This window comes from Danio rerio, chromosome 24, assembly GCF_052040795.2.
Source record: "Danio rerio strain M-AB ecotype USA chromosome 24, GRCz13ab, whole genome shotgun sequence".
NCBI lineage: Eukaryota > Metazoa > Chordata > Actinopteri > Cypriniformes > Danionidae > Danio > Danio rerio.
Window position 1 is genome coordinate 5,421,668 of NC_141044.1, and position 12,138 is coordinate 5,433,805.

Below are 12,138 nucleotides of genomic sequence, written 5' to 3' on the forward strand. Positions count from 1 at the left end.
AACGTGACAACTTTAAGAGCTCTTTCGCATGACTTTTTGGAGGAAACCCTCTTTCGGCTATATTAAGATGTCTTGGGAACTCTTGCTGCCGGACTTTGGCTTTCGGAGTAACTGAAATGTAGTATTTTACTTGCTTGCTTTCACGTCGTTGACCAACACTATAATTTCCACTAATGTGTTTTGAATGACATGTTTACCTCAGAAAAGTGATATTCTGTATGCTTGTGAAGTTTAAGGTCACACTAGATGTGAAAGGATTTGCAGTGTCACTTAAGGGTCACGCTTTTGATTATGGGACACAAAAATTAAAAAAAGAAAAAGTTACTTGTAAATGAATAAAAGGATGAATTCTACACAATCTTACACAAGGAAATACTCTTACATTAATTTAGCATTAGCTACACATTAGAAGCAGTGTTCAGTTAAGTGCCCTGCTGAAGAAAACAGCTTAAACCAGCCTAAGCTGGTTAGCTGGTTTCAGCTAATTGACCAGCCTGGTTTAAGGTGGACCGGCCTGATCTCACAAGGAAACAGAAGTATTTTACATTTTGTCCGTTTAGTGGCTAATTCTTATAAATGAGTTCAGCTGTATGAAAATGTACGATTTTAAAAAGAAGGTGTGGCACCTAACCCCACCCCTAACCCCAACCGTCATTGGGTGATGAGCAAATTGTACTAAATTGTACAAATTAGATTGTAAGAATTAATACGAATTAGCCACTAAATCAAAAAGTTACAAATTGCTGTGATATTGCATTGGCCGGACACAGCTGGTTTTGGCTGGTCATTTCCCAGCCTGAGCAGCAAAGACCAGGCTATAAATGGCTGAAGCCAACCTGGAAATGGCTTTAAAACCTCTCTAAAACCAGGCTAGTTGACCAGCTAAAACCAGCTAACCAGCATAGACTGGTTTAAAAAGTTTTTTTTTTCTTTTAGCAGGGTTAGGTAAACTTAATAAAACGCTAGACTTTGTTTTGGAAAATAAGCTAATTTTAGTCCCCTTGAGTTAAACAGTTGAGTTTTACCATTTTTTAATCCATTCAGGCGTTCTCTGGGTCTGGCAGAATCATGTTTAGCTTAGCATAAATCACTGAATCAGATTAGATCATTAGCACTTTGCTCAAAAAAATCATCTTTCATCAAAGTTACATCTTGTACTAAGAATAACAGAAAATGAAAAGTTGTTATGTTCTCGCACAACATGGCAAATAATCAAGATACATTGGTGCTGTGTGATGGCTGCAGCAGTTAGCAGCTAGTTCCTAGCCATGACCTATCCACCTGGAAAATAGCACCTTTTCATTTTCTGTCTGTATATATATATATATATATATATATATATATATATATATATATATATATATATATATATATATATATATATATATATATATATATATATATATATATGTATATTAGGTATGCAAGTGTCATTAACAATGTTTCAGCAATAAATTTTCCAATAATTGTAGATTCTAGTTATTATAAAAAGAAAATGTCTTGCATAGCATGGCTACCTTGGTTGAATTGTTTTGGTATTGAACCTTTCCTCTGTCCTGTTTTTCCACCCTCAGAAAAATAATTGCCCCCCTTGTCACCCGTCACGGAAAACTTTGGTCCAACTTCTGGGGAGCTCTGAGTCTGGATGGTTATTATGCCAGATCTGAGGACTACATTGACATTGTGCAAGGAAAGCGAGTGTGAGTGTAAAATAATTCAGGAATGACTGAAATTATAGAAATCCCTGTATATAGAATAATTGCATTTGGACAATGTTGAAAAATGTCCAAATGTAAGCAAACAGTGTTCTATTGCCACTGAGTCTGTTGCCATCACAAAAACTGGAAAAATAACATTAAAAAATAAGAAAATAAAACACAATACAATTGACCAAATAATAAAAATATATATTTTTATATAATTATTCATCTATTAATTGTAATTTATTATTAAGTAATTAATTTAATTTATTTTATATTTACTCAAATTAAATGTATTAACTGTATTTATTTAAAAAGAATAACAAGGTTGCAAGTAAAACAAACAAACTGTAATTCGGGTAATTTTTAACTACTTTAATCTTTTCAAGCAGTTTAAATTTAAGAATAATTGTAATATACTGTAATATAATTCTGACATCTTAACTTTTTAAGATTTAAACCTACCTAACTTTAAATAGTAACAGCTCTTGACAACAGTGAGCTACAAATAAAAAATAGGTATTATTGGAAAGAAGACTTTGTGCACTTTGAGCTTTACTATAGGTCATCTAGAAAGTTTCATGATAAAAAATCTAAAAAGTTCCACATTATGAAAAGTTGTTCAATATTTGTTTTTCCATATCCAAACACATTAAATCATTCATGTAATAACCTACAAAATATGCCATGAAAGCCAAATGTCTCATGAGTTTGTTGTTATTGTTTCCCCCCCCCCTGATAACAAAAAAAACTACAAAAAAATATAAAAAAAAGCAATAATAGTAACAAATCTAAATTGAAGACATGGCTTGATAGTTTGTATGTACTGTATATTGATATTTTGTCTTGTCTTGTGTAATTAGCGGAGTGTGGAACATTCCTTTCCTGGCCCACGTCTACCTCATAAAGGGTCAGACTCTGAGAAATGAGCTTAAAGAGAGGAATGTCTTTGTCTTGGAGAAACTGGACCCTGATATGGCCATGTGCAGGAATGCCAGAGACTTGGTATGACCGCTCAAGATTTCATTTTAGATAAACAACTGACATAGCATTTAGAAAACAATAGTTTAATTAAGCTTTGGATTGTCAGTTTAATATCATTTGTTGCTTTGTTATTATTTTTTGTTGAGACTATAATTTTTGGCTATAATATGTTCAGGTTAAGCTCTATTGACAGCATGTGACACAAAAAAAAAAAAAAAAATAATAATAATAATAATAGCAAGACAAAGACACCAGGAAATCTGAAATTACATAGTTTCAAAAGTATACTTACACATTTTTATACAGATTATCATAATACTTTGCAATAAAATTGTATTCAATAATCTGCCATTAATTATTATAAACATTGCTAACATGGAAACATGATACATAAACATGGTCATCAAACTATTTTATTTATATATATTTTTATTTTGTTTATAAATAATTATTTTTTTATATTATATTATATTACATTATATTACATTACATTACATTACTTTATATTATATTATATTATATTACATTATTTTATATTATATTATATTATATTATATTATTTTATATTATATTATATTATATTATATTATATTACATTACATTACATTACATTACATTATTTTATATTATATTATATTACATTACATTACATTACATTACATTACATTATTTTATATTATATTATATTATATTATATTATATTATATTATATTATATTATATTATATTATATTATATTATATTATATTATATTATATTATAAAACAATTAGTCACAATGTGTCAGATTCTGTCAGTTGAGTTTAATGTTGGGTTCAGACTACACATTACCAACTCTATTTTGAAATGATGTTGTGAAAAAAAGCTGAAAAAAAGCACATAAACATCAGTGAAACATACATGAAACATTTTTTTTAGAATTAAAAAGTGAGATTTTTTTTTTTTTTTTCACGGTTGCATGCATGAGCAATCCAATTAACATTCAATGTTGTGGTGATTGTGGTGGTGAACAATGGCAGGAAAGGAAGGTTCGAAACCAAATACTTGATTGTCCTGTCTTGCATGTCACAGTGGATCACAACTCTTATAGAGAAAGCACATAAACATCACATGAGCTTCACATGTTAAAATAACACGTGGAACCTGGAACACAAGTGAAACACACATGGAACTTTATATGTGTAAACGCTGATCACAAGATTTGTTCTTATTTTTTTTTTTTGTGCATGAACATGTTCCAAAACCACATAATTAATTGGTATATTATGTTTCACGTGTTCCACATTTTATGTGCCATAATGTGTTTTCTGTTTCTGTAAGGGAACCTTTAAACAACTATTTACACATGCTCTCATTTTAAAACTATAATGCTAAATGGCATGAAATACCATCAGTCTACAGAGATTTCTCAGTATTTCTCTGTTGCAATCGGTAGATCACAATGTAACTATGGTATAAATACAGCACTACAACATACCAAAAGAGAGAGATCGACTTAAAAAAGTCTTTTACCTGTTTAACAATGATTTGATCAGCTGTAGTTTGAAATTACGTTCTCTTAGGGCTTATTATGCGGTCTCTGTCGCCATCTTGCAGATGAACATTGTCAACCGTCTTTGCTTTACTCCTGTCTCTCATAAATTTAAAAACATTTAAAATAGTCACTATCCTTACAAATAAACTGCATAGATGCAATCTGAACAACTACATTCTGGACTAAAAAAAGCCTCAAAAAGTACATTATGTTGCCCAACAGCAGCAATATTTGTCAAACTGTAGAGTGTCCTCTGCTTGTTTCTGTATGAGGGCGGAGTAATACACAAAGGTAAAGGGTTAAGGGGCTGGACAAGTGCTGTTACTGGCAGAATATCACACGGCTATCAGCCAATCAGATTCAGGAACCAGACAGAACTGTATATACAGTTAATATCAGAGTTATTAGACCCCCTAAATTTTTAGCCCCAATTTCTGTTTAACAGAGGCCGCATTTTATTTAAAAACATGTCTAAAGGTAATAGTTTTAATAGCTCATTTCTAATAACTGATTTATTTTATTTTACTGATGACAGTAAATAATATTTTATTAGATATTTATTTCAAGACAGTTCGATACAGCTTAGGGTGACATTTAAACTAGGCAGGTTAGGGTAATTAGGCAACTTAAATACAGTATACAGTAAATGTTGCAACTTATTTTATAGCAGTGTCGTGTTCAGTAGACTATCGAAACAAATATCGCTTAAAGGGGCTAATAATTTTGTCCTTAAAATGGTGTTTAAAAATTAAAAACTGCTTTTATTCTAGCCAAAATAAAACAACTAAGACTTTTTCCAGAAGAAACAATATTATCAGACATACTGTGAAAATTTCCTTGCTCTGTTAAACATCATTTGGGAAATATTTAATAAAGAAAACTAAATTTCATATATGGCTATAATATATTTCTGATGACAACACAGCCAGTATAAAACATGTACTTTCGGAACCCATTATTTACACTCTTGTTTACAGAAGTCAGTCCCTATAGTTACAAATAAGGGTCTGACGTATTTCTCAGCTCTTATCTATAATCTAACCCTGCAAATTTACATTGCATATATATATATATATATATTTATATATATATATATATATATATATATATATATATATATATATATATATATATATATATATTAAACCATTTTATAAAATTACTGTAAGGCTAAAATTATGAATAGGGGATTTGCCATTAGTAAGTTGTACCATTTAATTCAAAATACAATATTCAACAGTTGAAGAGAAAGTGAAAAAAAATATTCAACATTGTTCTAGGAAATAATAGCTGTTGTTCAATATATTTTAAGACAACTTTTAATCCACTTCAGTGTGTCTAAGTTACTGTATGTTCAGAGGTGGCTTCATATTTATGTATAAACTAATCATGCTAGTTGGTTACATTCTGCTTTTGGTCATGTCAGTGCTTTGACGTCTTGTCCATCAATTGTAAATAGATTAGGTTAGGTTACTTTATTTATACCCAAAGGTAGATTCGGTTTGCAGTCAAGAGTCCTAATCTCTTAATGAGAGCCACACAAAGGAACTCACAGCACCACAACAAATGAACATTAAGACATAAAACATAAACGTACAAACAATTATAAAGAATAAATTAATAATCACTTCAAGTGTCCAGATGAATGTTTAAAACGATCTAAAATATACAAGTCACCGAAACACTTCTGCTTTATTCTATGCCTTATTTAATTGTCTAATGTCTAAATACCGGCTCATGTTAATACATCTCAGCATAAGAAATACAAGGCTTGGCGAATGTGCGTGTGAACTGGTCGAAACGCGTGTGAATTGAGAGCTTACATACAAGATATTGTGTAGTCTAAACCCAACACAAGTTAAAATAGTGGTTCTCTGTTAGTTTGCATATGATTATAGTCTGATTTCTCAATGCTTTTAAACACTGCTGCTGCACGTCTGTGATCAAGATGTAACTGGCAAGTATTCAGCATATATCACTGTGCTGTTGTGAATGCCTGACCTCTCTGTCCGTTTATGGCAGCCTCTGTGATGCATTCAAAGTGTTCTCTGCTCCAGCGAAACCCCATCATCCTTTTCCTCGTTCCCTTTTTTTCACATCCATCATTTGACCTTGAACCAACATGTCTGGACATGCGCTTTTAGCCCCTCCCTAAACAACCTATAACATTGATTAACAGTGCTGTCTTTCTAACTAAAACACTTCCGATCTACAACTCACCTCATAGGACACTAACAGCAGTAGTGCACTGCTAATGACCAGAAGATCAGCTTAAAACTTCATTAATAGTTTTGCTGAACAGACATCTGTCTATAGATACATGCTTTTGTCATAGCTTCCCTAATACATTCATTTCTAAATCTCCCTGTATCTCACTGTTTTTGTCTCATTATATAATTCACATGGTGCTTTTCCTTCATTTTAGACAGTACATAGAGAAAGAGAATCTCCTTCTCCGGAATCATTCCATATGCTCAGATCCCCAAAGGTTTCTTCCTGTTTTGATTATTCTATCATGTATCGTTTAACGTTTTAAAGCAAGGTGTCGCTCTTCCAAATGATACCACGTACTAATTTACTACATGTTGCTGTGATTGATGTACATTTTGGTCAACTAACATATCCAGTTCATAATTTTGTGCAATATATAATGTCAGATTATGAAATATGTAATCCCAAATTAGATGTGCATGTGGAAAAACCATAAACTCCCATTTTATACCCAATGTGGTTGGCTTATGGCTTTTCTATTCCATAAATTCAGATGCATGCACTGATGGGTGTATAAACACTTGAAGTACCACTAAGGCCAGTTCGGAACACATTTTGCATTGACAGATGTGTTCAGCTAACCAGTGGAATCCTTTGGGAAAGCGATGTCATTGTTTTGAGTTTGATAAGATACATCTGTTTTATTTATTTATTTATTTTTTTAATGGGGTCATCCTGGACAAAGCACCATATATTATATACATGTACACAGATACTTCATAAAAAGTCTATATCCCTCTTGGGGTAACTGATGGAAAGGACAATAATGGATCTAATAGATTTCCTGTCTCATAGTTTTCCCTTGAGTAACATCTTCCCTCACAAGGCCACTTTATTAGGTACACCTTGTTAGTACTAGTAGTGTAGGCCATATCGACTTGATAGCAGAAGTCAATGTTCAAGTTCCTGTCTCTAGCTGACAGTAGTTGCACCCGGTTTGGTCTTCTGCTGCTGAAGCCAATTATTTTTGTGGTTTGACATGTTGTGAAGGTTGTGATGTTCATGATCAGAGGATATTTGGGTCATGTTTGTCTTTCTATCAGTCCCAATTGGTCTGGTCATTCTGTTCTCACCTCTGGCACCTAAGTCATTTTCATCAATCTTTGGACATCTCTGTTGATTTCAATTTCTAAGCAATATTAAAGCAATTTCTATTACATATTAAGCCCAGTGAGCAACATAGATTCCTTGGCTAAGACAAAGGCTGTCAGTGAAAATCTAATAGACGTTTACCAATAATCATCTATTGAAATTAATAGACCGATTTGGCAAACTGCACATGTGTAGACAGTCATTCTCGCCTCTTTTTCTCTAATCCGATGGTGTTGAGCAATGTGAAATTGATTTAATTTGAATCCAATGGCGTTTTGAGTTATGAAATTAACACCGCTCGAACCAATGGTGTTGAGCATTGTGAAATTGACACCACTTTAATCCGATGGCGTTGTGTGTTGTAAACTCAACACCACGGTAATCCAATGGCATTGTAAAATTGACAACGAAATAATCCAATGCTGTCATGCTTTGTAAACTTGACACTGATCTAATCCAATGGTGTTGTGTGCAGTAAAATTGACAACAATCTAATCCAATGCCGTTAAGTGTTATGAGACTGACACCTTTTCAATCCAATATCATTGTGCATTGTGAACCTGACACCACTCTAATCTGATATTGTTGGGCCTTGTGAATGTGGCACTGCTCTAATCCAATGGCATTGTGAACTTAACAATGCTCTAATCCAATGGTGCAGTGCACTGTGAAACTGACAGCACTCTATTCAGATGTTGTAGAGTGTTGTGAAATTGATACAACTTTAATTCAATGGCATTGTACATTGTACAATTAAAACTGCTCTAATCCAATGTTGTTGAGCACTGTTAAAACTGACACCACTCTAATCAAATGGCGTTGTGCATTGTAAACTTGACAGCAATCTAATCCAATGGCATTGTGCGATGTAAAATTTACAACACTCTAATGCAATGATATCAAGTGTTATGAAATTGAAATCATTTTAATCTAATGGCCTTGTGCTTTGTAAAATTGACACTGCTCTAATCCATGGCGGGGTTCATTTTAAAATTGCCACCAAACTAATCCAATGCCATTTGTGCATTTTAAACTTGACACCGCTCTAATCCAATATTGTTGGGCTTTGAACTATTGCCGCTGCTCTAATTCAATGGTGTTAAGCATTGTTAAAATTCACACCACTTTAATCCAATGGCGTTGTGCATTGTAAAATTGCCTCCTCTCTAATCCAATGCAGTTGTGTGTCGTAAACTTGACACTGATCTAATCCAATGCCATTGTGCGATGTAAAACTGACAACGCTTTAATCTAATGGCGTTAAGTGTTGTGAAATTGACACCTTTCTAATGCACTGAGCTTGAGCATTGTGTAAGTGAAACTGCCCTAATCCAATGGCATTGTAAACTCAACACTGTTCTAATCCAATGGTGTCGAGTGTTGTAAAAGTGACACCGGTTTAATCCGGTGGTGTTGAAAGTTGTTAAATTTACACCACTCCAATCCATTGGCATTGTGTATTGTTAAAACTGACACCACTCTAATCCAATGGTGTTGTGCATTGCAAAATTGCCACCTCTCTACTCCAATGCCTTTGTGCGTAGTAGTAAACTTGACACTGTTCTAATCCAATGCAGTTGTGCAATGTAACATTGACAATGCTCTAATCCAATGGCATTAAGTGTTGTGAAATTGACACCTTTCAAATCCAATGGTTTTGAGTGTTGTAAAATTGGCACCGCTCTAATCCAGTGGCGTTGAATGTTGTGAAATCAATACAACTCTAATCCAATGGCGTTGTGAAATTGACAACACTTTCAAATCCAATGGTGTTGTGCATTATGAAGTTGACACCGCTCTAATCCAGTGACATTGCACCATAAAAATACACAAGAATAATCGTCCGTGACAAAGTGAGTAGGTGTGTTCAACGGCAAGCGGTGCTATTCATATAATATTACATGCACCTGGATTACTCCCACAACACAGATATACTCTGATCATTCTGTCGTACTGGGGGCCACAAAGAGGGCCAAGCATATTTTTGAGGGACCGGTGCTACTCTTCCAGAACTGTCCCAGGTTAAGATGTCTATTAGGCTTCTTAAAACAAATGCTTGCTGGAAAACCAGCTGATCTGGCACCAACAACCATGTCATGATCAAAGTACCTTAAATCCCTTTTTTCCCCATTCTGATGCTCTATTTGAACTCTGTCATTGTCAGATTGTCTTGACCTTCTAAATACATTGATATTTTTGTCTATTTAGATATTTGCATTAGTGATCAGTTGAATAGGTGTACTTAATAAAGTTGGCCTCTAAACCATAGTAGAACAAGTAACATGAAACTCACCCTCACAGACTCCATGACTTCTCTCAGCCTAGGTACAGTACTTGTGTAACAGTTGTTAAATTTCAGGTGTTTGCATTGGATTCAACAAATATGCTAATAATTATGATATCTGAGCAAGGCTTGTTTTGGAAACGCCTAGACTGAGAGCAAGTTTGGATCTACCCACACTTACATTTGATGCAAGAAACCCTGCTTCTAGTATAGTAAAGATGAATGCCGATTCCTGAATAAGCACTTTTCCCAGTCCTTCCCTGTGTTCCAGTTCAATCCCCTTTCACAACCCTCTCCAACATCTATCCTCCATTTGTTAATGATCACACAATATCCCACACTTGTTTAATGCTCACTTTCTTTGAGTTATTAACATTGGACTTTTTCCATTGTAAATATTATTTGTAATATCTAATGTCTTTATAATAATAATAATGTCTTATTTTTCCACCACAGGGACTTTTCATGTATCTTACAAATCGGCATGAGTTTGGAAGGCTTATTTCCACTGCCAACTACAACACTTCTCATTATAACAATGATCTCTGGCAAATTTTCGAAAATCCTCTGGTGAGTGACTGACTAGACGATTTTTTATTGAACACACTATCAGAGCACAGAAGTTTTTCTTCAGTTGTTAATTTGTCATCAACAATGAAGTAGATTAAGCTCTGACTGGGTAAACATTAGTCGGTGTTGTTTTCCATCCGTGCTTTAGTCTGTCTGCCAAAGGAATGCAGAGCAGCAAAACACTGTTTGCAGTGCAGGTCAGTGAATGGACTTGACCTCTAATCCTCTTTCTCTTTCACAGGACTGGAGAGAGAAATACATCCATGCCAATTACACACGAATATTCACTGAAAACCTCTTGGAGCAGGTATTAACAAATGTTTAACTTTGAGAAAATATTGTGTGTCAGTATAGTGATGGTTAATATTACAGAAAGAAACTCTGTTCAAACTCTTTTGGGAGAACATTTGCTAGATGTAGGAGGTCCCAGGTGCAGATCCAGTGGTTTTTCTACATCCAACCACAAGTACCTTGAACTTTGAGGGTAGCAACTGGCAACCATTGGAGCAAGACCAGTAGTGGTGTTAAGAACGTGTATGAACAACCACATTTCTGCTAATTTCCAGAAGGTTAAATACAAAAAGGGCTCTAGAAAACCAGTGCACGTTAGGGTTGGAAGCAATAAAATATGGGTGGGTTAATCCAGCATTTCAACCCGGAAAGGTTGTCTAGGCCTTGAGCTTGGAATAAAGCAGGGGTAGTGCAGGTTAGTGCACTAATAAGGCTATTGGTGTTGACAATGTAACAGATGTACAATTATAATAATGACATTCAATTATATTCCAGCTTGTTTAGCTTACATTAGCCAAATGTCGAGTGTCATGATAAAAGCGAGTATGGCACATTTCCACAGCCTGTTTGGGGCATTACTGGGTCTTCCACAGGATCAAGGGTGGGCATATCTCGTGTTTCAACAAATACAAAGCAGCCTAGCTCGCCTATTTTTCACAGCGAATGGTTGCTGCCCAGCATTTCTTGCTTGACATTTGCAGAAGTACGAGAAATGCCCACACTTTCTGATGCTTTTAACACATTCTCTGTGCCACTTTTGTCCTATAATACACTCAGTGACCGTTTATGCTAAAATAATCTTTATTTATGGAGAAAATTACAAAGCACTGCAGTGTTTGGCTGTTCTGTGTTTGTCTGAGATAATTAGTCGACCAAATTGTGTTTATTCCATACAAGCCTAAGCTGATTGGTCAGTTCTTGTCACGTGACTCGCGGTGGGCTCGCGGGATTTAATCAACTGAGTGCATCTGGAAAGCGCAAGCACATCATGCTGTATGCGCGCACAAGCCGCACACCTCCATTGGAAGTAACAAACTTGCGCAAACTCTAGAAAAGACGCAATATGCGATCTGCCCCTGAGGCCGTTGTGATTTGTGTCCTCCAGCAGTTGATCTCCATACATGCTGGATTCACCTGATTTGTTGACCAATGGGTTGGGATCAATTCCTTGGCAGTTTGCAGGTCCTTCACTGGGTCTTTTCTCCTATGCAAAGAAACTTTCCAAAGACGTCGGTTTCTTACTCATTTTGCTGCTTGTGAGTAACATTTGGGCGCTCAAGTGACCAAGATGTAAGCGAGAAATATGGTCATTTTTCAAACTAAAAGATTGTTTTTACCCATAATAAATATAACGGAAATGACTAACAATATCCTGTGAGGTCCGGTACCAATTGATCCACAGACTGGTACCAGT

The 12,138-nt window shown here is 34.7% G+C and overlaps 1 protein-coding gene and 1 long non-coding RNA gene across 16 annotated transcripts in view; one reads left to right on the plus strand and one right to left on the minus strand.

The window, feature by feature from the left end:
- The window catches only part of LOC137489281 (uncharacterized), a 602,555-nt gene that overhangs the window by 253,387 nt on the left and 337,030 nt on the right, over positions 1-12,138 (minus strand). The gene's annotated exons all lie outside the window — the stretch shown is intronic.
- Positions 1-12,138, plus strand: part of plod2 (procollagen-lysine, 2-oxoglutarate 5-dioxygenase 2) — a 78,423-nt gene that overhangs the window by 56,165 nt on the left and 10,120 nt on the right. For 3 of the 6 annotated variants that reach the window (XR_015524244.1, XR_015524245.1, NM_001089464.1), the window contains 5 exon segments: positions 1,575-1,700; positions 2,564-2,705; positions 6,642-6,704; positions 10,320-10,433; positions 10,675-10,740. Coding sequence is in view for 2 of the 6 variants with exons in the window: in NM_001089464.1 (NP_001082933.1) it covers positions 1,575-1,700; positions 2,564-2,705; positions 6,642-6,704; positions 10,320-10,433; positions 10,675-10,740 (511 nt within the window). In the remaining 4 variants the exon portion in view is untranslated. 6 annotated transcript variants of the gene reach the window in all.